This window comes from Acomys russatus, chromosome 16, assembly GCF_903995435.1.
Source record: "Acomys russatus chromosome 16, mAcoRus1.1, whole genome shotgun sequence".
NCBI classification, from domain to species: domain Eukaryota; kingdom Metazoa; phylum Chordata; class Mammalia; order Rodentia; family Muridae; genus Acomys; species Acomys russatus.
This window is the reverse complement of record NC_067152.1, coordinates 14185697-14212893: the sequence shown is the minus strand read 5'-3', so window position 1 is coordinate 14212893 and position 27197 is coordinate 14185697. Positions and strand designations below refer to the sequence as shown.

The following is a 27197-nucleotide window of genomic DNA, read 5'->3' as shown; positions in this document are numbered from 1 at the left end:
AGGCAAGTAAATCAAAAATTCCTAACAAAGATGCTTTCTACACTTAGATATTGCTAATACTTGCTTCTTAGTTGATGGAATTGAGCCATGGTGACATTTGTGACTAGAAGGGAAGATGAAATGACTCCATTAACCTAGAGCGCTGCAGCATATGGCAATCATAGGTGGTAGAAAAGCTGTGTCCGACAAGAGTAGAAGCAAGCCATGTGGCACAGACGTTATCAATTACCCCACATGGTGACCGTGCTGACACAATGCATCTTTTCCAGAAAGGAAATGACTTGGGCATATGAAGTCGTTTGCTGCCTTAGGAAAGAGTGATCGATCTATAAATGACATATCTGGCACCAAGATACCACACACAGTTTTCATCAACTAAATTGAGAATTAAGATATGATGAACTCTTACCACACATACCTAACATTGCAGATATTTGAGTGAAAAAAAAAGGCAGCAATCAAAGTATATGAGCAAAATAAGCACGTGTCTTTCAAACATAAAACTATTTTCAAAGCCCGAAAGCCTGAAATTCTAGCACTTAGGGATGGAGGGAGGCAATTTTCAGGCCAATCTGACTTATACACAATAATACCCTGTCTCAAAACAAAACAATCAGATAGCAAATAATAATAATAATAATAATAATAATAATAATAATAATAATAATAATAATAATAATAAAATAAAATGTGATACCAGAAAAAACAAAAAACAAAAAAACCCAACCAGATAGCTCAGTGGTTAAGAGCACTGGCTGTTCTCCCAGAGGACATGAGTTCAATTCCCTGTACCTGCTGGTGGTTCACAACCTCTGTAACTCCAGTCCCACAAGATCCAGTGGTATGAGGCACACGTATGGCACATACACTTACATGCAGGCAAAACATAATTTTAAAAAAACCAATTACTTTTCAAATATTCTTTAAAATTACCACATAAAATACTGAATTTTTATATCACTGGAAGTACATGCCAGTAATTCCAAAATTCTTTAGGTATAAAGCCCGTGGGAAAGGCTCAAGATTAAACCTAGGGAAATAACTTGTAATTATTTCTTCTAAGTATTGACAAAAAAAAATTACAATTCAAAGAAACATGGTAAGGACTGTGCTTTAAGAAAATCTGCAAAGCTGGGCGGTGGTGGCGCACGCCTTTAATCCTAGCACTCGGGAGGCAGAGGCAGGCAGATCAATGTGAATTTGAGGCCACCCTGGTCTACAAAGTGACTCCAGGCCAGCCAAGGCTACACAGAGAAACCCTGTGTCCAAAAACCAAACCCAAACAAACAAACAGAAAACCTGCCAGGCACTGGGCATGGTGGCAAACACTTTTAAACCCAGCACTGGGAGGCAGAGGCGGGCCATCTCTGCAAGTTCCCAAGCCCAGCCTTGTTTCAATGATGATGATGACGACGATGACAGAGTTTCGTTTACAACAGGCTGATCTCAACTGCTACGTAGCAGAGACTGACCTTGAACTTCTGATCCAACTGCTACGTAGCAGAGACTGACCTTGAACTTCTGATCCTCCTGCCTCTAAGCCTGGCTTATGCCTTGATGAGGAAGCCCGATAATGCCCTAAGAACCTGTGCTATACACTCCTTCAGAAGAGGGCTGCATGGTGAGACTGAAGGCTTGGAATCACTTGCAATGGGAAGCAATGAACACAGAAAAGAGCAGTGTCAACGGGAATAAAGAGAAACAAATTAAAAATCATATTCTAGAAAAAAAAGGGGGGCTACTGGAAGACACAGTTGGGAAATATGTAGCAGTCCACCCAGAGAGGCGTACAGGTGCCAGGCCAGTTCTCCACGGCTTCTAAACCAATTCTGCTAAAACGTAGGTGAGCAGAACTGAAACCACTGTACTCTCCACGGCCTGTGCTTTGACTGAGCTTGGCTACGCGCTTCTCAATTTTGTCTCCAAAGCTACAGTCAAGAGCACTTGTGGGCTGAGTATGTGAGGGGTCAACTGGGCTACATGCCCAAGTTAGTCGCATTATCCTTTTTTCCATTTACATTGAAAGCATTCGAGTAGAAAATGATTAACTGCAGGAGGTGAGGCAGGTCACACGTAGCCTACGCTTCAGTGTCCTGTGTGCTCAGGGCTATCCTTTAATTCCTGATTCTTCTGACTTCACCTCCAAAATGCTGGAATTTCATTTTAAAAACAAAGATACACTTGTATTCTGTGAGTGTTTGCCTGCGTGTATGTATGTGTACCACACATGCTCCTGGACCTATGGAGGCCGGAAGAGGGAGTTGGATGCCGGAACTTAAGTTAGAGAAGGGTGCTGCTGCCACATGGGGGCGGAGAACCGAACGCAGGTCCAATCCAAGAGCAGCAAGTGCTCTTTACCACTGAGCCATCTCTGCCGTCCCAAGGGCTGGGGTTTCAGTTCTGTCGCCACACCGTCTCCTAATTGTGACTAGATGAGAGAATCTTATGGACCTTCATCTATGGGTAAGCTGGCAGTTGATCCCTAGTTGCTTACTGCGTTTAGCTAATGACGCCCATTGCCACGCCTACATGCAACATCTGTAACGTGGCCCCGAGGACAAACTTCTTACGCGTGACTTGGGACTTTAAAAGTGAGGGTTCTAGCCAGGCCTGGCCACATAGCCTAAGCTTAGCTACTCAGGAAGCCAAAATAAGAGGATCATCAGTTCAAGACTAACCTAGGTTGGGGTTTTTTGGGGGGTTGGGGTGGGGTTTGTTAGTTTTCATTTTTTTGAGACTGGGTTTCTCTATGTAGTGGCCCTGGCTGGCCTTGAACTCACAGAGATCCACCTGCCTCTGCCTCCTGAGTGCGGGGATTAAAGGCGTGCACCACCACGCCCGGCATGCCCATCCCTTTTGAATGAGCAGTTCTCTGTGTGGCTCACAGTGCTGTTGCAGGCTATGGTGGCTTCTGTGCATCTGTCAGCACTAGATGATATCCAATGGAAGTAAGTTCAGGGGACATTGCTGAGCCCCTAAGCTCAAGTTCCTGAACTTTGTCATAAACTCGTGAAGATAAATGTTGCAGTACTTTATAATTTAGTCCCTCTTTTTAAAATTTTTATTTTATTTCCATGGTTCAGTCTACATTCATGTCTGTGTGAGACACCAGGCCAACCTGGTCTACAAAGCCAGTCTAGGACAGCCAAGGCTACACAGAGAGACCCTGTCTCGAAAAGCCAACACCAGCCAACCAAACAAACAAAAACAAAAAACAAAAAACAAAAGTGATGGGCATAGTGACAGATGTCTTTAACCCCAGCACTTGGGAGACAGAGGCATGCAGTTATCTGTGAGTTCAAGGCCAGCCAGGTACACAGTGAGCTCCAGGACAGCCATAGCTACATATTGAGACCCTGCCTCCAAATTATATATATATATGAACTAAGTGACTAGAGATGAGAGATGAGAGATGAGAGAGAGAGAGAGAGAGAGAGAGAGAGAGAGAGAGAGAGAGAGAGAGAAAGACTGACTTTTCTGTAAATGTAATGCTTTTCAAATTTAAATCCTCTACCAAAAGAAAAGCACCGAAAAGTAAAAGCCTTAATACATTTTTTTCTTTTGGGGGAGGCGGGTTATTAAACCATTTTATTTATTTTTGTCTTCATCTAATATTTTTTATTTCTAAAAACTAGTGTACTTATCATTGAACTGGTTAGTTTTGTAGTTTTATTTTTCCCTTTGACCCTCCATTTTTATGTCTTCTTGACATAAATTCTCTTTATATACTGCTTGGTTTTTGTAGTTTATCTTGCAGCTTATTTTTGAAAGTAGGTAGGATGTAATCTCCTTGAGTTCTCCCTCTATCTCTTTTGAGTTAGTACAAATTTTATATCTTCATAAAATAAATGGCACATCAAAAATCATATTTAAAGCATTAGGTTGCTTAAAAACTCACATCGCACTACACATAATGGGAGTCAAATAGACAGTTGAAATATCCAAAAGCCTATGTCGAAGGTGAACTGAACTGAAAACAGGCAAAGAAATACACGGCGGTCAAAAATACACAGAATCTTGTCAACATATTTTATGCCAAAATCAGATCTAAGGGAGCAAAATGTTCTGTAAATTTTAACAGTAACAGTAAATTTAGGCATTGATGTTAACTAAAAATACATATTATGAGCAGTCAGCTTCTCTTCTGTAACTCAATATGCTTTTAAAGCAATAGAACACCAGCTTTGTCTCAAAACTAAAACACAACCTATTACAGTAGTAATCTTAATATCATTGATTTTTATTACATTTTACAGTGACATGAAAAATAAAGATCCCCAGACTGGCATGGCTTCTGGAAGTGTCAGACAAGAGTAAGAGCAAGGCTCTTCTACTTTTAGTCCTTTGATTAAGAACATTACTGATGGGGGCTGAAGAGATGGACCAGTGGTTAAGAGTATTAGCTGCTTTTCCTTAGGACCCAGGTTCAATTCCCAGCACCCACATGGCAGCTCATAACTGTCTATAACTCCAGTTCCAGGGGATCTGACACCCTCACACCAATGAACATAAAATAAAATAAAGTATTAAAAAAGAAAAAAGAACATTAGTGACAAAAAAAAAAACAAAAACAAAAACAAAAAACCCCACCCATAGTAAGGCTGGTGATGGCTCAGCAGTCAAGAGCAAACACCTGTGGCATATCTGGAGGCTGAGACAGGAGGATCCCTGGGAGCTTGCAGACCAGCTGGCCTGGACTCTTCAAAGAGATGCTGTCTCAAACAAGGTAGAAACAAGGAACAACAACGAGGTTTGCCCTCTGACCACCCCACGTGGACTGTGATCACATACAACTGTATTAACCCACATACACAAATGTGCACATAAGCATACACGTGCATGACACAGGAAAAACATTGGTAGAATGACATTGTTTTTAAAGACAGGGTTTCTGTGTATCTGTGGCTGTACTGAAACTCACTCTGAAGATCAGGCTGGCCTTGAACTCAGAGATTCACCTGCCTCCCCAGTACTGGGATTAAAGGTGTGTGCCACCATCACCCAATTTACAATGGTTTTCTTTCGTGTGTGTGTGTGTGCGCCTGCGTGTGCGCGCGTGCAGGCTAGATCACAACTCGGTGTCATTCCCCAGATGTTGTACACCCTGTTTTTGGTTGGTTGGTTGGTTGGTTTTAGAGACAGAGTTTCTCTGTGTAGCCCTGCTGTCTTGGACTCACTTTGTAGACCAGGACAAATTGAACTCACAGTGATCTGCCTGCCTTGGCCTCCCAGAGTGCTGGGATTGCAGGCATGAGCCACCTCCCCTGGTCTTTTTTTTTTTTTTTTTTTCCTCTCTATTTTTTTTTTTTTTCCCAAGACAAGGTTTCTCTGTGTAGCTTTGGCTGTCCTGGACTCACTTTGTAGACCAGGCTGGCCCTGAACTCACAGTGATCTGCCTGCCTCTGCCTCCCAAGGGCTGGGACTCAAGGCATGCGCCACCACGCCCGGCTGCACCCTGGTCTTTTAAGACTGGGGTCCATAGAGATCTACCTGTCTCAGCCTCCCTAGTATTGAGACTGCAAATGTACTCAGGTTTTTGTTTTCTGGTTTTTGTTTTTTGTTTTTTTCATGTAGGTTTGAGGGATGGAACGCAGATCCTCATGCCTGCATGGCAAGCATCTTACTGAATGAAGTATCTCCCCAGCCCTGTGGTGGAATGTTCTCTTTTTCTCTAGCAATATAGATATGTAATAACTATATTTAAAAATGTTAAGCCTTTATCCTAAAAATAAACAAAACCAGGTGCTGAATTAGGTTATGTGAGCTTTTAACTTTATCATTTTATCATAAGAAGCACCTAAACTTACTTGAAATCGAATTGATTTTCCAAGTACAGCAATGGACAATGTAAATCTCTGGTATTCTTTCCTTTTTTTTCTTTTCTTTTTGTTCTTTTTTTTTTTTTTTTTGAGACAGGGTTTCTCTGTAGCTCTGGCTGTCCCGGACTCACTTTGTAGACCAGGCTGGCCTCGAACTCACAGAGATCCACCTGCCTCTGCCTCCCACCATGTGCAGCTCTCTAGTATTTGTTCCAAAATGAGTTTTTTTTTTTTAAAAGATTTTATTATTATGTATATAGTGCTCTGGATATACACCTGCATGCCAGAAGAGAACATCAGATGTCATTATAGATGGTTGTGAGCCACCATGTGGTTGCTGGGAATTGAACTCAGGACCTCTGGAAGAACAGACAGTGCTCCTAACTGCCGAGCCATTCCTTCAGCCCCCAAAATGAGTTTTTAAAGTAAATTATATTATCAACTTATGTTGTAGTAGTTACGTCCAAACAGGGAAATGACATTAAAAACACTGGAAACGAGTACATGATATCCCTATAATAAAAATATCTTCACGAAACCCATTACTCTGTACTAGGAATACGTCAATTAAAAGAACAACAGCTGGCAGGCAGCGCACACCTTTAGTCCCAGCACTCCAGAGACAGGCAGGCAGATCTCTGAGTGTGAGGCCTGGTCTACAAGAGTGAGCTCCAGGACAGCCAAAGCTACCCATAGAAGCCCTGTCCTGAAAAAACAAAAACAAAAACAGCAACAAACAACACTGTAGGACTGGAGAGCTGTTTAGTAGTTAAGAGTACTTGCTGCTCTTGCAGGGGACCTAGGAACAGTTCCCGGCATCTGCATGGTATCTCAGAACTGCCTGTGGTGCCAGTTCCCGGGGATCTGGCGCTTCCGAGTTTTATAGGCACCAGGCATACACACGGCACACAGATAGATATGCAAGCAAAACACTGATAAATCTCGGGACTATTTTCTGTGTGCATATAAATGTGTTTGTGGTAGCTTCTCATCACTGTAACAAGTAGCTGAGATAAAAGGGTGAGTTTGGCTCAGTTTTAGAGGTTGTAGCCCATGATCAGACAAACTCATTGCTTCCAGACCTCTGGTGGGTTTGCCAGATGGCAATGGCAGATGCACACATGACAGAACTAAACTCACCTCAGGACCAGGAAGCAAGAGAAAAAGGAGACTTGGGATCCCATTCTTTGACGTTTACCCTCAAGGATCTAAACATGTGCCACCTCCCAGGCTCTACTTCTTAGTGCCCACTACCTTCCAGTATCTCCCTGGGAAACAAACTTTGAGCCACATTACCCTTTGATGGATGCTTTTTTATGTACATCAATTACTGGAAAGGGCAATCATAGTGATAACATGAAATATAAACAAATCTGATTCTTTTTTTAAAAAGACTTATTTATTTTATTTATTGCATATAAGTGTTTTATCTGCAGAAGAGGCCACCAGATCTCATTATAGATGGTTGTGAACCACTGTGTGGTTGCTGGGAATTGAACTCAGCACCTCTGGAAGAATAGGTGGTGCTTTTAAACACTGAGCCATCTCTCCAGCCCAAGAAATCTGATTCTTTCTAATTGACCATAAAATCTGACCTTAAGATAAAATTCAAATTTAACCCCCATTTGCCAGGTAGAACTGCTGGTCAAAACCAATGTAAGACAGGGTCTCATGTAGCTCCAGGTGGACTCAAACTCTGTAGCTGAGGATGGCCTTGAATTTCTAATGGCCCCACCTTTACCTTTCAGGGGCTAGAGCTGGGCTCTCTAGAAAGACTTTTCCACTTCATTCATCTTGTATCAGGCATGGAGCTCATATAAACTGTAGACAATAAATACACTATCACCAGTTAAAACCAAGTAACAGAAAATGCTAGAGGTCTGTATTTAAATAACAAATAAAGAGTAATCAGCTTTGAAAAATAAAGCTTCCAAATACCTGAGGCGTAGCGCATGTGGTTCAGTGGTAGAGCATTTGCTTAGCTTGTCTTCAGAATAGGGCAAGAAGGAGGAAAAAAACAGGTCTGTATTTTCCCTCCAACAGTTGAGGAGGCGATGCAAGACTGATAGAGAGGCACATGGTACACATCCATACATGCAGGGCAAAGCATTCATACACTTAAAAAATGTTCTCCTAATCTAATTGGTAACGTCCATGCACATGTGCTGAGGGTAGCATGTACTGAGGGTAGGTTTCTCTCAAGCAAACTAGGAAGAAAGCTTTCACCAAAACTTGACTATATTGGCAACAGGCTTCTTGTCTCTAGAACTGTGAGAAAAGAAAAAAGAAAGAAAAAAAAAAAAAAAGCTTTCATGTAGACCAGCATCAAACTAGCTATCAAGCTTAGGATGACTGAACTCCTAATCCTTCTGCCTTCATTTTCCATGCCTGGCCAGAAAAGTCACCTAGTCTATGGCAGTTGCAGCCTTACCAAATGAAGATACATAGGAAATTTTTATTTACTGATTTACTAGAAACACAATTTTCAGCAATAGGAACAACTTTCTTTTTTTTTTTTTTTTTTTTTGGTTTTTCGAGACAGGGTTTCTCTGTGTAGCCTTGGCCATCTTGGACTCACTTTGTAGACCAGGCTGGCCTCGAACTCACAGCGATCCGCCTGCCTCTGCCTCCCGAGTGCTGGGATTAAAGGCATGCGCCACCACGCCCGGCTAATAGGAACAACTTTTAAAGCTCTCGTATAAATTTATTTTTAAAAATTACACACAAAGCACTTGGCTTTGCTTATAATCAGGGTCTCGTGTTTGCTTTTATCAGTATAGCAATCTGGAATTGAGGTATACCACAGTGATAACCTGTGTTTGATCCATAGTACTGCAAAGATAACCACTGTGCCATTAATAGGAGAACCCAGTGTGGAGGTTCATTCCTCTACCATCTTAGCACCAACAATGAGACAGGATTGTAAAGTCAAGTCTACCTGGCTACAGTGAGACTTTGGTCTCATACAAAATAGGAAAGAAAATGCAAGATTCTGTATTACCCAATGCCTAAAAAGACCCAACGTTTACTACTCAGAACACTTTGACACTCTTGGCTTTATGAGACCTGAATGGACAGAACACAAAATAATGGCAACTTAGTGGCTTTCAGTTAATGCCATTATAAGCAACCACCCCATGTTAAAGCAGTAGCCTGGAACGAGTTGTGTAGTTAGGATACCACATGCACGAGACCGCCCTGGTATGAGTTACAAGTGCGGCCTACACAGCCCTGTGAGCTACAGACAGCCCACGTGTAAACTGCACAAGAGTCACAATGAAGAATGTAAGTGTAGTGTTCAGCTTAGGACAGAAAATACCACCTATTACGAAAAATCTTGAAAACACTGGCAGAACATATAATATTTAATTGGTCAAGTACATTTTTCTGGGGCTGGGATGTAGCTCAGTGGTGGCGTGCTTGCGTACCATCTAGCATGCACAAGTGCAGGGTTTGACTTCAGTACTAAAAAAACCTACAGTTTCTCCCTCCACAGAGAATCAAGAGGAAACACATGACAGACTATTTTAGATGGTTTAAATATTTACTTCTGTGTATGTATCTGGGTGAGTGTATCCCGTATATGTACAAGTTTTTGCTATTGTTTTTCCCTTGAGACGGGGTTTCTCTTGTGCAGCCTTGGCTGTCCTGGACTCACTTTGTAGACCAGACTGGTCTCCAACTCACACAGATCCTCCTGCCTCTGTCTCCTGGAGTGCTGGGATTAAAGGTGTGCGCCACCATGCCCAGCTGTGTACAGGTTCTTAAGAAGGCATAAGGTGGATCTCCTGAGTTCTAGGCCAGCCTGGTCAACAGAGCAAGTTCCAGGACAGCCAGAGCTACACACAGAGAAACCCTGTCTCAAAAACAAAAAAGGAAACAAACAAGGCCGAAAGAGGGTATTAGAGCCCCTGGAGCTGCAATTATGGCTCATACTGAACCATCTGGCTGGCACCACGCTCAGCGTTTTAAACTATCAGACCATATCACTTTTGTTGTTTTTCTAAACTATTGTTTAGTTTTATTTTATGTGCATTGGATGTAGCTGTCAGATCCCTTGGAATTGGAGTTACAGACAGTTGTGAGGGGCCATGTGATTGCTGGGGATTGAACCCAGGTCCTCTGGAAGAACAGACAGTGCTCTTAACCACTGAGCCTTCGATCCAGCCCCCTCGCTTTTGTTTTTTTAACATCATCAGGTTAACATAAGTCACTGCTGGATTTGATACAGAGTCTCCAGTATAGGCCAAGCTGGCTTCAAGTGCTGATCCTCCTTCCAGGCCCTGTTCACTGCACTACTTGGTGATGGAGACCAAAGACTCTTGAGAATGCCAGGCAAATGCCCTATGATGAGATATATCCATTATTTATGCAGAGACAGGCTCTGAGCATGTAGTTGGCCTCCAACTTCTGATTTTCCTGCTTCAACCTCCCAATGCTGACATAATAAGAAGACCCCCAGGCCAGCACTTTTTTTTTTTTTAATGTATGGTTAAATATAATTTATTACATAGCCTAGGCTAGTCCTGAACTCTTGGATTCAAGTGACTCTCTCTCCTCAGCTATTTAATGCTGGAACTTTAGATGCCTTTCAGTAAAGTTGTTTTTGTTTTAACTGCTGAGGCTTTGAACCCAGCATTCTTCTCCATGATAGATAAGCAAGTGCTCTACTGCGGAGATGCAGCGCCAACCAGCTTATGGTGATTTTTTTTTTAAAGCTTAGCCCGCCTGGAATTCACTGTGTGGGTGAGGATGACTCTGAACTCCTGAACCTTCAGCTTCTACTTTGCAAATGCTAAGATTACAGTCGAGAACCATCATACTTGGGTTCGGGTATGTCACGGCTTTGTACCAAATCTCAAACCCTAGTTTATGTGTATAGCAATGTCATAATGCAAACAATTAACTTGCAAACATCAGCTAATGAAAATAAGTAGGCAAGGCCTTGTCAGATGTATATATAATAATCTGAGCACACGGATCGATTCTCTGTTCCTACACAGAGAATGAATATTAAAACACCCTTTGTATTCTCAAATATATTAGGGAAACAATTTTATGTCATTTTCCCCAAAATTGTTTAGGGGCTTGGAACTATTCTTTTATCCAGAACATGCTTAATACAGCACTTAATTGTGCAAATTGCCAATGGGTCAATGAACTAACAGCTTTCCAAGTAATTTACTTAAAATATTAATCAAATAAAAACTTACTTATTCAAAGAGGCAGGAAATTTGGCTAGGCCGAGAACCCCATAAACGGTCTGTATTTTTTTTTTTTTTTTTTTTTTTTTTTTTGATTTTTCGGGACAGGGTTTCTCTGTGTAGCCTTGGCCATCCTGGACTCACTTTGTAGACCAGGCTGGCCTCGAACTCACAGCGATCCGCCTGCCTCTGCCTCCCGAGCGTGCGTAAACTTTAGATCTCCTGCCCTTTCTGTCCAGGTCAAAATGCTGCAAAGCAAACGTTACAGAAGGAAAGACAAAAGGCTTGCGACCTAAGGTTCAATGGCAGACAGTTGTAACATAAGCCTGCTGTTTCCCTTGTCCTTACACATTAGGTAAAGGACAGTAAGGTAAGCGAGAGAAAATCCTGTACCAGATCGGGAAGTAAGGCTAAACAAGCAGGCCTAGAGCTCTGACTTTAAACACCGCAACAAGGAAGCCGAGGTCCACTCAGACTGCGCTCCCTCCCTCTCACTCTCCCGAGGGAGAGAAGAACGATCATCAATGGCAAGAGGCAGCTGCAGGGAGCAGCACCTAGAGCCGGCTTCACGCTCAGGAGGGAGCACTACGTCTCGTCCTCGTGGTCTCGGGTGCTCTACACAGTCAGAGAAACTTCTCTAGTAACCAACTATAGAAATGATCCCTGAAAGTATAGTCTTAACCTCACCCCTCCGCGCTCGCCGCTCTCCACCAAGCGACACCACATCTTCCTCACGGCCACTTCCCACACCGGCTCCGCCATCGCCGTCCCGGCGCTGCTACTGCAGGCGACGTCGGCGCGCGCGGGGCCGTGGGCCCTCATGAGCCCACTCGCTAACCAGCCCGCGGGGCATTCGGCTTGAGCCGCTACAGTTTCCCAACAACGGGCAAACAGGCACCACGATTAGCATACGGCCGCTCAACAGCCAATCCACTGCCAGCTCCCGCCCGGCCCGCCCGCCCGCTTCCGCCTGCGTCGGGTCGCCTGTCACTGGAGGCCACCAGCGCCCGGGTGGGGACGATCGCGCCTTCCCTCACGGTGCGAGCGGCCCCTGCCTCAGCCCTACGCTGCCGCCCCAGAGCCAGAAACGCTGGCCAAGTTTGGACTCTGGCCCAAGCCAGAGCCTTTCGTGAAGAAGTATGTAGGGGAAACGGCAATTCAAGGGCTGCACACTATTTCATACATTCTGTGAGGGAATGGCATGGTGGCTCACTCCTAACACTTGAAAGGCGAAGGAAAGAGATCAGGAAGCTGAAGGCTGTCTTAGAATTTTGAGGCCAGCCGCACCTACATGAAATCTTGTCTGAAAAGATCAAACACCCACAAATCAACGTTTAGAGATACCAGATTTCCTCTACCCTGAAAGAAAAAAGAGAAAAGGACAAACAATCCTCTGGCCACATGATAATTACTAGCACCATTACCGGAAACACACCTGATGATCAGTATTTTAATCTGTCATCCCAGTTTATCATGTTACCAGTAGAAGAGTTATTTCCCTTTCTTACAGATGTTGCATTGTCTCTATTCATCTGTCAGGCAATAGAGGGAAAACACTGGTTTCTATTTCTGATTGGTACAAAAACAATGTCTTAGTGGTGGGGAGTCCGGACAGCTCTAAATGAGTGAATTAAGTCCTGAATGAACGCGTGGTGTTGACATGGATGTGCCCATGTCAAGAACCACTGTGGCTCCTGGGGAAAGAGAGAGGACAAAGTGTAATGGCACGGTCTAGTGCTCTGTATTTGATTAGTAATTATTTTGCTCCCCAAAATCTGCTTCCTGTCTCTTACGAGCGGACTATCACACAAACCAAATGTTGCTGCGTAACTTTGCCTGCAAATAATGTTTGACCAATAAAATCCCTATACACCTGGGCGGGGCAACAGTGAGGTAGGAGTGGCCAAGGCTAGAGGGTGGGGAGCATAGATGGGTCCAGGGAAGGAGAGACAGGAGCAGAAGGAAGTGGTACTGGGGCTGGAGAGATGGCTGGGAGGTTAAGAGCACTGGTGTCTCTTCCAATTGGTCCTGAGTTCAATTCTCAGCAACTACATGGTGGCTCACAACCATCTATAATGAGATCCGGTGCCGTCTCCTGGCCCGTGGGCATACATGTAGGAAAAACACTGTATACATAATAAATAAATCTTTTTTTTTTAAAGGGGGTGCGGCTGGAGAGATGGCTCAGAGGTTAAGAGCATTCGCTGCTCTTCCAGAGGTCCTGAGTTCAATTCCCAGCAATTCCATGGTGACTCACAACCATCTATAATGAGATCCGGGGCTCTCTTCTGGTGCACAAATGTTCATGTAGGCAAAACACTGTATACATAAATAAATCTTTAAAAAAAGAAAGAAAGAAAGAAAGAAAGAAAGTGGATTAGCATGAAAGGAATCACGTGTCCAGGAAGAATTTTAGCATGGAGAGAACAGCCCAGATGGAAAGCACGGGCAAGTATTTATGGGAATATTCGATGGGAAATAGCCCAGATAGGAATGATTAAAGCTAATGTCATAGCATGCAGGGGTGGGAGGTAACAGAGCAGCTTAGTGGGTAATGTCTGCCCAGCCCCCAGCGAATTAGGCCTATTTTCAAATTCTATCAGGGGGCTGGAGAGTTAGCTCAGTGGTTAAGAGCACTGGCTGCTCTTCCATAATGGTCCTGAGTTCAATTCCCAGGAACCACATGGTGGCTCACAACCATCTGTAATGTGATCTGATGCCCTCTTCTGGCCTACAGGTGGACATGCAGGCAGAACACTGTATACATAATAATAAATTAGTAAATAGGTAAAATTCTATCAGGTATCTGTGTCTTTTATTGACATGGTAGCAGGTTAATAATAACCACGATAGTAATTATATGGTTTAATAACAGATATTAGTAACTCTTCTTGTTGTTGTTCTTGGTGGTGGTGTTTTTCCAAGACAGGGTTTCTGTAGCCTTGGCTGTCTGGGACTCACTTTGTACATCAAGGTGGATTCGAACTCACATCCATCTGTCTGCCTTTGCCTCCCAAGTGCTGGGATTACAGGCATGCACCACCGTGCCTGGCTTAGTAACCCATCTTTTCACAACAGCAAAACCTTCCCCTGGTTCATGTGCAGATGTTGACAGTGTCCCGTGAAAATGTTCACCATACCTTTGTCTCCTCCGATGCATTTTATACTTGAAGACTTGCTGCCGTACAAACCCTGGTATCTCTGGTCATGGCCCTTAAATATTTAAGTTTTCCCTTCTCTGTTCTTCCTTTTTGTTGTGTATGGTTTTTGTTTCTCATCATGCCACTCTTGGAGACCTAAAACTCCCTCTGTAGAGCAGGCTGGCTTCACAGAGAGATCCCTATGCCTCTGCCTTTTTTTTTCCCCCTCTGCCTTTCAACTGCTGGGATTAAAGGTCTGCACCACCATGACCATCTTACTTTCCACCTTTTCAGAGACTCCCTCAGTACACATGCTATCCCTGGGTTGTCCTCTTTTGTATTTGTAATTATTTAAAAATTATTTATTTATTATTATGTATACAGTGCTCTGCCTGCATGTACACCTACAGGCCAGAAGAGGGCATCAGATCACATTATGGATGGTTGTCAGCCACCTTGTGGTGCCTGGGAATTGAACTCAGGACCTCCAGAAGAGCAGTCAGTGCTCCTAACCGCTGAGCCATCTCTCCAGCCCACCTTGATCTTCTTTTGAGTAGATGCTCCCAATAAGCACATGGATGTGAAAACTCTAGCTAGCATGTTCTAAGATTTACCCTGCTAGGCATGTTGGGTCATGCTTCTAACACTCAGGACTCTGAGACAGGGTTAGCTGTAAGTATGAGGACAGACTAGGCTACGCAGTAAGTTCCATACCAGTCAGTCAGGGAAACGGAGTGAGAACCGTCTCCATAAATGCTGCAGGGGCAGAAGAGATGGTAAGCGTGCTCACTGCTCCATCAGAGGCCTGGATCCCAGCACCCACCACAGGCAGGTCACAAACCCAGCCTTGGCACTGTCTTTACCAAACAATATGCAGAAATAAGGGTGATGTTGCGCCTGCCGTCTTAACACTACACGCACCTTTCTTAAGGAGCTTCTTCACTTTCACATGGTTCCCTTGTTTGGCATACTCATGAAGCTGAGCTTCCAAGGAGTCATCCGTTAAGGTTCCAAGCTGCACTGGACAAGGCATTGGAAAATGAACAGCCCGAGACATTCTGTTTAAAAAGAGAACAAACAACACATTGTTCTAATACTACTTCACAAATGCAAGGAAGATCTTTCTCTTTCCTCTCTCCTGAAGAAAGATCCCCTCAAAACCACAACCCTAAAACAAACCCAAGGCTTTCGGAAATCTGCCATCCATGGACTTCTCTGAAAGCAGGCAACCCCCACCACACACCCAGGAACTCTAAGGTTGTAAAAGCAGGTGACTGGATTTAATTCCTTCCCTGCTGTTTCAAAACAAAGTTTATCCGGAGAAGTGGTTTCTAAGTCTGGTGAAGCCATCCCCTCTCCCATCCTACTCTCAACTACAAGAAATGCTCTCAGACTCTTCCCTGAACGAGCTCCTGGGGTTTTTGTTTGTTTGTTTCTTTGTGTTTGTTTTGTTTTCCGAGACAGGCTTTCTCTGTGTAGCCCTGGCTGTTGTGGACTTACTTTGAAGACCAGGCTGGCTTGAACTCACAGAGATCCACCTGCCTCTGCCTCCCAAGTGCTGGGATTAAAGTCGTGTGCCACCATACCCGGGAAATTTTTTTTCTTATACTTCTACGGTTGTTTGAATAAAAGTGCTCTCCCATAGGCTCATGTATTTGACTGCATAATCACTTGAGAATGGAACTGTTTTAAAAGATTAGAACGTGTATCCTTGTTGGAGGAAGTTTATGTGTCACTGGGTGTGGGCATTGAGATTTCAAAAGTTCATGCCAGCAACCTAGAAGGCAGAGGCAGGCAGATCTCTGAGTTTGAGGCCAGCCTGATCTACAAAGAGAGTCCCAGAACAGCGAGGGCTATTACAGAGAGAAACGCTGCCTCAAAAACCAAACAAGCAAAAAGACTCAGAAAGTAAACAACTCAAAAATCTCAGGAAATTCACCAAATATATAAAGCGGATGTCTTTTCACTGTATAGAGAACTAATGAAAGACAGAGCAATGACACCACCAGAGTCTAACAGTGAACCAACGAGTTAAAGTCGCTGGGAGTCTAACTCCTTCCCGAGGTTACATGAGCAGCAAGGGCTAATACAGAGGAGACTCTCCCGCCTGTCCAGCTGCATTCAAGTTGTAGAGAGAGCGCCAGGGTTCCTGCTTTTATGAGGATCATACATAAAGGGGTGGACTTTTCTGATGCAGCTGTCTGAGTCATCTATGCTCCTCACTGGTCCATCAGGTTAGACTTTGGTGGTGTCGTTGCTCTAGCCTTTCATCAGTTCTCTATATAGTGTGATTAGACATCTGCTCACGACGCCCAGGAACAGTATCACACAACAGATGGGGATGGTGGTGTGTGCCTATAATCCTAGCACTTGGGAAATGGAGGCAGAAGAATCAGAAATTCAGCACATTTGAGGCCAATCTGGGCTACATGTGGTCATCTCATCTCATCCATCCATCCATCCACCCATCCATCTATCTATCTATAAAATGAGAAAAAATAATTAGAAGAAAAAAATAATTAGAAGAATATAAATTCTGAAAGGTTAAAATAGAAAAGGAACTGTTACGTTGCTGTGTAAATAATATAAACAGTGTGTTATGTTCATGGCTTATTCTCAAATTCTTGTCCTGGCTTTGTCAACTCCCTGTATAACTGATAAGAACAGGATAGAAAGTGGCCAGGTAGTTTTAGAGCAGAGAACCCCTAAAGCTGAGTTTTTCCTTGGCTAAAAGCACTGGCTTCATGGCCAGTTCTGTCCTTGCCTAATTCCAGAAACGTTTAAGCCAAAATGTCTTAAGTAAACACACCACAAGGGAGGTCTGCTTTCTCTTTATCTCTCTCTCTCTCCCTAAGTGAGTACCCTTCTTGGAACTTGTACATGAAGACAGGCCAGAAACAGAGAGACACCTGGACATTTCACAGCAGAGCCAACTCCACTGAGCCATGCCTCTCCCATTCCTCACCCTAGTTTCTGCCCTGAGTCCTTTAAAAAGCCCTTATGTTCCAAGGTCGGCGCTGTCCTATTTGGAGACCCTGCTTCACAGGAGCTCTGCATACTTTCCCTCAAGATCTTCCTATGAGTCTACAGCAATTTTCCCCCTAAATCCGTTCTTCTATCGTCCATGAATTTCATTCTTGAAATTCACAACGTAAGAGCCTACGTGCCACTGACTGTGTTTTGTGTGGCTAAGAGCTTAGGGCACCCTAACCCCAGAGATAAAGGCCCACCTGGGAAAGAGGGAAAGTCTCTGTCAAACTACAAGACACCCCATTTCTCCATATTAAAGTCTCAGAGAAAGGATTCAACACTGATGAAAATACTCAACATCTTCATCTGTTAAGGAGGATCACAATAAGCAGAAGTTGCTGAGAGGTTTAAATGAGCTAAACACTTGGAACTGTGTCTGGCACCCAGTCAGGTCTCTGCAGCTATTGAGTGCATGAGAACATGTGGAGGTTTGAGTAAGAAGGTCCCCATAGGGGACACGTTTGCATGCAGTCCCTTGGTGGCGAAATAAAGTCTCATTTTTTGAAAACCAGATCTCCAAAACAGAGGTGTTTGGGTCAAGAGGCACCACTTATGAATAGATTAAGGGCTTCACCTCCCCCGCCCCGAAAGAAGTTTTTTACCAAGAGAGTGGCATGTGCAGTTAGAAGTAACGGTCAGAACCCCACTTCTCTCTGTCCCCCTTTTCTCCTCTTCCCTGTCTGCCTTCTTTCATGGAGTAAGGCAGCAGCAAGAAAGCCTCCAACTAGATGCAGCTGCTCTAGACGCTTAGCTCCCAGAACTCTGAGAAATAAACTTCTACTGGGTATGGCAATTTACACATGTAATAATCCCAGCACTTGGGAAGATGAGGTAGGAATAGCATTAAGAATGTTGATGCCGGGGCTGGAGAGTTGGCTCAGTGGTTAAGAGCACCGTCTGCTCTTCCAGAGGACCTGGGTTCGACTCCTAGCATCCACATGGCAGCTCACAGTTGTCTGTAGCTCCAAGATCTGGCAGCCTCACACCAATGCACATAAATCTTTAAAAAAAAAAAAAAAAAAAAAAAAAAAAAAAAGTCTCCTTTATTAAAAAATAAAAAATAAAAAGAATGTTGAGGCCAGGGCCAGGCATGGTGGCACACGCCTTTAATCCCCGTACTTGAGGGGCAAAGACAAGCTGTGACGTCGAGGTCAGCCTGGTCTACAGAGTCTAGGATAGTCACGGCAACATAGAGAAACCCTGTCTTGAAACAAAACAGAACAAAACAAAACAACCCAAAAAACAAAAACAAAAAAACCCAAGAATGTTGATGCCAGGCTGGAGAGATTCCTCAGTGGTTAAGAGCACTGACTGCTCTTTCAGAAGACCCAGGTTCAATTCCCAGCACCCACATGGCAGCTCAGAGATGTCTGTAACTCCAGTTCCAGAGGATGTGGCACCCTCACACGGACATGTATACAGGCAAAACATAAATGCATAAATAAATAAAGAAATGCGGGTGCCAGCCTGGGCTACATATACAAACTTAGGCAAACCTGGGTTATATGACACCCTGTCTCAAAAGCAAACCGGTGGGGTGTTGCACTCCTGTGTTTCTATCACTTGGGAGGCAGAGGTAGGAGCAGGAGCTCAAGGTCGCAAGCTTGGAGGCAGCAGGGTCACCAACTAAACAACATGTTCAATACCAGCCTGAGCTACAAGAAACTCTACAGCTCCTCCCTAGCCCCCACAGCAGAGTGTTGCAGTTTATGCTGCAATTCTTCTTTGTTTGCTTTTGTTCTGGTTTTTGAGACAGTTTCTCTGTGTAGCTTTGACTGTCCTTGGACTCACTCTGTAGAGCAGGCTGGAACTAGTAGAGATCCACCTGTCCCAAAAACTGGAGCACTATACCAACCCAAAGCTTTTACAACAAGATGCCACTTCTTTTCCCACTTCCCTACACATCTTATATAAGCAGAAACAAGAAGACTGGCCTACTTTCATTATAAATGCAAAGGGTAAACTTGGTGTGTTCGTCGGGGGAGAGCAGTTCGAGGATGCTCTTTGCAGACCAGAGCACTGGCATTAAAGGCATGGGCCGCCGCTGCCCGGATACAGACTGCTTCACACAGCGAACGCCGCTGGGATGTTGCAAACTATTCTTAGAACACAAAGAGACCAGGGGAGAGCGCGAACGCAGTCCCCCACTACCACAAATTATGCAGTCGAGTTTCCCGCATTTGGGGAAATCGCAGGGGTCAGCACATCCGGAGTGCAATGGATAAGCCTCGCCCTGGGAAAACCACCTTCGTGATCATGGTATCTCCCCTGCCAGGTAAGTATGAACTCCGGGGGCCTCAGCACTACCTCACCTGGATCAGCGACGCACTTTACATTTACGGTCACTTATATTACAAGTCCCTTTTTACTTCCTCTGGGTGGGACTACACAGTTATTTTATTTACCTAATTGAGGATACAAACTTTCATATACTTGCTGAAAATACCCCCATACCAAAAAAAAAAAAAAAAAAAAAAAAAACAAAACAAAACAAAAGAGTAGAATAGGGACTCGGTTTCATATTTGCATAGTCCCTCCCCTATTAGTGACGTCTCGAGTTCTTTTTCCTTTGCTTTTCTCTTCCCGATGCGTTAACTCTTAAATCACTCATTTTTCGCTACTATCACAGCCCTGAAGAGGTTTTACTTTTTTTTTTTTTTTTTTTTTCCTTTCATTTGATATTAACAAAGGATTTGGCTCTGATTTGTTATGACCTGTCCAGGGACCACTCTGAATAAGGTAACAAAGATAGGTTGTTTCAGGCCAATCGCTACCGCATTTAAATATCGGCGTTTCTGTTCCCAAAACTGAAAAGAAATTTGTCAAGCACAAAATTCTGTGAGGACTGAGTACTTGTAAAATGCTGCCTGGATTTATTTATTTGTTTATTTACTTTTTGGTTTTTGAGACAAGGTTTCTCTGTGTAGCCTTGGCTGTCCTGGACTCCCTTTGTAGACCAGGCTGGCCTTGAACTCACAGCGATCTGCCTGCCTCTGCCTCCTGAGTTCTGGGATTTAAGGCATGTGCCACCACCCCCAGCTGCTGCCCCGCTGCAAAAATCGACTCTTGTTCTTACAAGTAGGAAACAGTGTAATGTGCTAAGTAATGTGCAACTGGTTTTGCTACCCTTGGCAGAAAGTCTGAGATTGGTTCCCAGTACCCACGACGGACTGCTCACAAAAGTTTATCTTTATAAAAGTACATGGGGCAGTTTGTGATCCTGAAGTGCCCTTGGAGACCAAAAGAATATGATTTCCCCAAGGTGCAACCAGAGCTAGTTAGCAAAGGTTTACAAACAAACAAACAAACAAACAACAACAAAAACCAACCTGGCCTATTAAATGCTCTCAAGTCAAACTGAAAAGGAATAAATAATACTCCTAAAACTTCAGAAGGCCTTGTCAACAGTAACCTGGTTTTCTTTTTCTTTCTTTTTAAGATTTAATTATTTAGCATGTATGTAGTGCTCTGCCTGCATGTACACCTGCAGACCAGAAGAGGGCATCGCATCACATTACAGATGGTTGTGAGCCATCATGTAGTTGTTGGGAATTGAACTCAGGCCCTCTGGAGGCACAGTCATTGCCTTTAACCTCTGAGTCATCTATCTCTCCCGGCCAAGTAACCTGTTTTTCAACATTGAAAATGTCAAGGGAAAAACACAAATATAGCCACCGCCCTCAGTTTAATCCTCACAACTTTCAGATAAGAACTAGAATTGTCCTCTCTTGATGGATAAAGTATTAGCTACGCAGTGATGAAATGACTAAGGTAATGCAACCTGTCCTGACTTCATTTTATGTCTGTCTGGTCATTTCTTAGCCTTCACCTCCACCTTGGCAGCTTCCTGGACTGGATGCCACCGAGCCTTGCAAAGAAAGCGGATCTTACCAACCATGCAAGTCCCTCACTAATACAACCCCCTCCCCTGAGCACTGACGTGGTCCTGGTGTGTCTTTGAAAACTCTGTATCCCAGCTGGGCACAGTAGCACACGCCTGTCGTCCCAACACTCATGGAGGCAGGGGCAGGTGGACCTCTGAGTTCAAGGACACTAAGACGACACACAGAGAAACCTTGTCTCAGGGAGAAAAGAAAAATGCCGTATCCCTGAGCATGGGCACCAAGAGGCTTTTCAGAGGCAGGAGTTTTCTCTTGGACTCATTTTTTTTCCAGACAGGGTTTCTCTGTGTAGCCTCGACTGTCCTGGACTGGACTTGTGTGCCAGGCTGGCCTTGAACTCACAGAGATTCACCAGCCTCTGCCTCCCGAGTGCTGGGATCACAAGCACGCTATGCCTGGCTGGACTAAAAGTTTCTCGTGGACTTAATCTGTGCGGCTGTAAATAACTACACCTCATATAGACCATTTCAAGTGAGACCCTGCCACAAGAATGTGACAATACTTTTTCGTTTTGTTTTGAGACAGGGTTTCTCTGTGTAGACCTGGCTGTCCTGGAACTCGCTCTGTAGACCAGGCTGGCCTCAGACTCAGGCCCACCTGCCTCTCTCTGTCTTCTGAGTGCTGGGATTAAAAGCGTGTCCCACCATTCAGCAGCACTTTTTTTTTTTTTTTTTAAGTATTTGAACAGTGAGGTCAATACATGTGTTACACACTAGAAATGGCCATGCTGTCTGAGGATCTGCAAAAGGGAAACTAGATCTGGGTAAAATAAGATGCAACTGGTCTATATGGAAAAGAACAGGTGGTAATATGAATGCATCAGGGTCACTCGCTGAACCCTAAATTTGTGGAAATATTACTGTATGTTATACACACTTAAGTCTGTTACTATACAGTTATACTCACTGTGCTGAGAGATGACCCCACTCAAGCAGGTCTAGAACTTGCTATGTGGATGAGGGTGACTAGGAATGCATGAGCCTTCTGCTTCTACCGTCCTAATGGCTGAACTACAGCTGTATAGTCCTTACACACAGCTTCATTATAATACAGTACAAGTTAGAGAGCGTGGGGCTGAAGAGATGGCTGAGTGGCTAAGAGCACCTGTTGGTCTTGTAGAAGACCAGGGTTCAATTCCCGGTGTTGGAACCAAGCAAAAGAAATTTATTCTAAGTACCACCATTTCATTCTCAGACTCCATTTAATCACAGGGAGAAATGAGGTTCAAGGTCCAAGGTCCCAGGTCCCAGGGCAGCTGGGGACTTCCCAACAGCCGAACAGCTTCTGTTGTAAGGAAACACTTGTCTGAGACCAGGCATCTCAGGGACAACTTATAATGACACAGTTGTCAGAGTCCAGACATCTCAAGGAAAACTTGGTCTTGCTAGCAAGGTCAAGCTAAGTTCTTGTTTCAGGCCCAGAAACCTACTCCGATCCTGACTGATGGAAACTCCCTTGTGTCAACCCCTTATGTCAAGTATGACTGGACAATGCTGCAGCCCACCCCGATCCTCCTCTCTTTATGGTTTTATCCTTTAAACATGCTGGTCAACTTCCCTTCAAGGTCCCAGTCCAGCTCCTGTGTCTGTTTTGAGGCCTGATTTTTGCCATCTCTATTGACCTGATGCCCTTGGTGCACTGTCCAGGAATCCAGTCCCTCAACTCAGGTCCTCACTTGTAATCATCCACGTTCAGGAGACTTCACTTTGAAGTCCAGACCCTCTGGAGGAAGGGCTGCTTTCTTACTGGCACCTGCCTGTGACCCAACAAAGAAGGAACTGAATGCAGTGTTGCTCCTAGGGTCAGAACAGATTGGGAGACGTCCTGATTCCTCTCTGGTTCCCACTGGGGGAACACCTAGTTCTGGTTCTGGGTCCTGGTGGTGGGACATCTGAGTCCCTTTGGTGGAACATCTGGGGTCCCACTGATAGGACATCTGGTTCTCTTCCCTGTCCTTAGCACACCAGTCTGTCCGGGTCTGTCAGTCTGTCTGAAGTTTTGTTTAGTTGCTTGATTGTTGCTCTGTTTCCTATTTGGAGGAAAAGGCCAAACTTCATCTGCTGGCCGTTCACCCTGTGACTTAGTTTTAACTCATTTCTGGGATTTTTCAGAAAAAAAGCAGCTGAACCGGAACAGCAAAAACTGATAAACTGGCAGTGCTCTTGGAGCCCTGCTCCTGGAGGGGAAGAGCTCAGCACTGCTGAAGAACCCCACCCCAGCCCCACCCCTGCCTGGATCAAGCTGATAGCAAGCAGGGGGCTGTCTGATCTGTATAAGCTGCTCTTAAAAGGGCACTAGCTGCTTCTCAGCTTCTCTAGTAAGGAAGCTGATGGCTAGCCCCGCTACAAATCCTCTGTGGGCAGGAGAGCTGGATTCAGCAGGTAGCAAGGTGTTTCTCCCTTGAAATTACAGCCGGAGTAAATAAAGCAAGTTATGTCTGCCATATATATATTTTTAAAATAAATGTATGCGGTCACTCCATGTTTGTTTCTGACTCGTCTTAAATGTATGAATTTACTATGTTCTGTATATCTTAGTTATAGATTGGCTTATAAGTTATTGGATATGATTAAAAATATTTAATATCTATAACAAACTTAAAACTCAGAACTCAGGGTTGGAGGCATGCTGGGCAGCAACAAATGGCACGAGCCAACCAAAGAAACAAGTCTCCAAAGACATGTTTTGTTTGTTTGTTTGGCTTTTGAGACAGGGTTTCTCTGTGTAGCCCTGGCTGTACTGGACTTGCTTTGTAGACCAGGCTGGCCTAGAACTCACAGTCATCCACCTGCCATGCCCTCCTAAGTGCTGGGATTACAGGCATGTGCCACTGAGGCCAGTAATTGGGATACAATTTTATATAATTACTGTTCTGTCTTTTCAAAAAGGTTTATTAGTCAGGGTGTGGTGGTGCACACTTGTGACCTCAGCACTCTGGGAGTCAGAGGTAGACAGATCTCTGAGTTCAAGGCTAGCCTGGTCTACAAAGAGAATTGAGGACAGCCTGGGTTCTGTGTAACAGAGAAACCCTGTCTCCAAATATAAATAAATAAATAAATAAAATGCCGGGCGTGGTGGTGCACGCCTTTAATCCCAGCACCTGGGAGGCAGAGGCCGGCGGATTGCTGTGAGTTCGAGGCCAGCATGGTCTACAAAGCCAGTCCAGGACAGCCAAGGCTACACAGAGAAACCCTGTCTCAAAAAATCAAAACTGAATGAATAAATAAATGTAAAACTATGCTTGATTCATGAGTTATTAAAGCTGCACCTGTGTGCACTCATATACAAGAACTTTTCTTGCTGGCAGCCAAACTTTATAACATCAAAGTAATCCACTTACTGATTTTAGAGACACCGAATTGTTTACACTGTTATAACTTGGTTTTGTCTTCTAAAAGTTATGCTTATGCTCTGTGTCTTCACTCATAAAAAGGGTACTGTGATATTGCAAACACATAATTGAGAGATTTTAAACTTCTTTTAAGAAAAATCTTGAGTTTTATAGAAAAGTTAAGAACTGGATTTTTTTTTAAAAAAAGCTTTAACAAATGTTTAAATTTGGGGGCTGGAGTGATGGCTCAGAGGTTAAGAGCTCTGGCTGTTCTTCTAAAGGTCCTCAGTTCAATCTCCAGCAACCACATGGTGGCTCACAACCATCTATACTGAGATCTGCTGCCTTCTTCTGGCATGCAGGCACACATGCAGGCAGAATACGGTATAAATAAATACATCTTTAAAAAAAATGTTTAAACTTAGCCCAGTGGGAAATCTTGGGATTTTTTTCACCAACTACTGGGAATTTTTGTTGTTGCTTTGTTTTTTCGAGACAGGTTTCTCTGTGAAGCCTTGGCTGTCCTGGACTCGTTTTGTAGACCAGGCTGGCCTTGAACTCACAGCGATCCGCCTGCGTCTGCCTCCCGAGTTCTAGGATTAAAGGCGTGCGCCACCACGCCTGGCACTACTGGGATATTTTAATTCTATCTCTAGTCTGTATTTGTCTCAGCAGATTTCTCACTAGGCTGACAGACTCCATCCAGGGATCATCTGTAGACTGCAAAATGCTGAGCTCTGGACTTCCTGAAAGCTGCTGTGAACCAGTCCAGCCAATGTGATTGCACCCTGTCTTTCAGCTCGATTGGCTAATCAGATGCTTCTGGTAAGTGCCCCACTGCCCAGCCTTTGATTAGCCTTTGAGCCTTCCCGCCCCGGCCCCACAACAACTCCCTAATGTCAGCTGGAAGCAATTACAGAAGAATACTTCATCCATTGTCTCACCTAACAAAGCTGAAATGCTAAGTCAAAAAGCTCCCTGGCATAAGGGACAAATGGCTATCTATAATGCCAATTGACATACCAAAAATGAGCCCAGACTTAACTAAAATAGTTCTACAATATAATAGGACACTTAACTTGCTCTGTGCTAAACAGAAAGATAATATATAATATATGGCTCTTAAGAAATTATTATTTTTATACTAACCAATCAGTGGTTGTTAGGGACCTCTCCAGAATGAAGGAGAATCTCTTGCAGAGGGAACGGGACAAGATCAATGATTACACTGGTTTGAGTCTTTTCAACTTGTCTCCATGGCAACCCATCCTGGTTATGCTTTCTGTCCCTTGCATGATATACTTCCTGTCACAGTTTTCCAAGACCACACTAATGCTATCAAAATTAGGACCTTGAGGGCACAATACAATCCCTTATACAATGGACAGAGGGTACAGAGACTAGGGAGAATGTTCCAACACCCAGAACCCAGGTTGTAGCTCACACACAGTATCGGATACTCTCTTCTGACTTCCTCAGGTGTCAGTCATACAATGTGGTGTGCCTACATACATGCAAGCAAAACGCACACCCTGGGCGTGGTGTCCACACCTTTAGTCCCAGCACTCAGGAGGAAGCAGGCAAATCTCTTGGGAGTTCTAGGACAGCCTACTCTAGGAAGTGAGGACAGCCAGGGCTGTTACAGAGAAACCCTGTCTTGACCACACCCACAAAGAAACAAAACTGACCCCTCCCTCTTCTTCCTCCTACCCAGGAAAGAGGCAGCCTAGCCTCAGGAGGATCTCTTTGAGTTCTAGACCAGCCTGGTCTACAAAGTGAATCCAGGACAGCTAGGGCTACACAGAGAAACCCTATCTTGAACAAACTAAAGCAAAACCAAAAACCTCCTCTATTTACGTTTTTTCATTGCTTGTTTGACCCCAGTAACTTGCTCATGCTAGGCAACTGTTCTACAATTAACTGCCCGTCCTCTTTCCTTAAATCTTGTCTCTGCGGTACAACAAAATAACAAAAGCCACTGCAAGGCCCTTCTTTGTATGTGGATTATGACATTTAGAAACGACTTGTTTGAACAATTTACTAAAATTGGTACTACATACTTAATTTTAGGAGGGCCTAGAACTCACAAGGAACTGTCTCTGCCTCCCAAGTGCTGGGATTAAAGACATACGCGGCCCATTTCGTTCCTTGGAAACAATACATGTGGAGGCACCCTAAATATAATTTAAATGCAGTGCAATTGAGATACTAAAAGATGCGTGGCACTGGGTTGTACTCAGCTCACACCTAAAAAAAAAACTCTTCTTTTGGAACACCAGAATATCAGGGGAGAGCGCGAACGCAGTCCCCCACTACCACAAATTATGCAGTCGAGTTTCCCGCATTTGGGGAAATCGCAGGGGTCAGCACATCCGGAGTGCAATAGATAAGCCTCGCCCTGGGAAAACCACCTTCGTGATCATGGTATCTCCCCTGCCAGGTAAGTATGAGTTGCACGGAGCATGGGGCCTGAACAGCACGCGCCACCTCCCATTTCTTACAGACGGTGCAAACTTAACCCTTCACGGAAACGCCGTGCGTCTTTATACACTGTGACTTTCCACACTCACAAACACTGAGCAGCACTGGTGGCCCTCGAAGTTTCGAAAAATCGCAACTATTTCGAAGCAGCAGCTTTTCCCAGTTTGCTCCTCAATTCGCGATCTACATAGCACCGCCTCCAGAATGACTCACTTCCCGCACGCGGAAGTCCGCCTCCCTGCCAGCCGAGAGTACTAAAGAACCTCTTACTAGGTGGTAGTTTGCTGTGT

The 27197-nt window shown here is 44.2% G+C and overlaps 1 protein-coding gene and 3 non-coding genes across 4 annotated transcripts in view; all 4 read right to left on the bottom strand.

The window, feature by feature from the left end:
* Tex14 (testis expressed 14, intercellular bridge forming factor) overlaps positions 1–15220 on the bottom strand; it is a 175080-nt gene extending 159860 nt beyond the window's left edge. The window contains exon 1 of the mRNA XM_051158901.1: positions 15085–15220. Within this exon, the coding sequence (XP_051014858.1) occupies positions 15085–15220 (136 nt within the window). The remainder of the gene's footprint in view (positions 1–15084) is intronic.
* LOC127200922 (small nucleolar RNA U3) lies at positions 11489–11702 on the bottom strand. The gene has a single exon (XR_007832138.1). It is a non-coding gene; the product is annotated as a small nucleolar RNA U3 (small nucleolar RNA).
* Positions 15221–19312: 4092 nt separating the features above from the next.
* On the bottom strand, positions 19313–19476 carry LOC127200862 (U1 spliceosomal RNA). Its single transcript, XR_007832089.1, has one exon. It is a non-coding gene; the product is annotated as a U1 spliceosomal RNA (small nuclear RNA).
* A 7234-nt stretch (positions 19477–26710) lies between these two features.
* Positions 26711–26874, bottom strand: LOC127200897 (U1 spliceosomal RNA). The gene has a single exon (XR_007832115.1). It is a non-coding gene; the product is annotated as a U1 spliceosomal RNA (small nuclear RNA).
* Between the last annotated feature and the right edge of the window lie 323 nt (positions 26875–27197).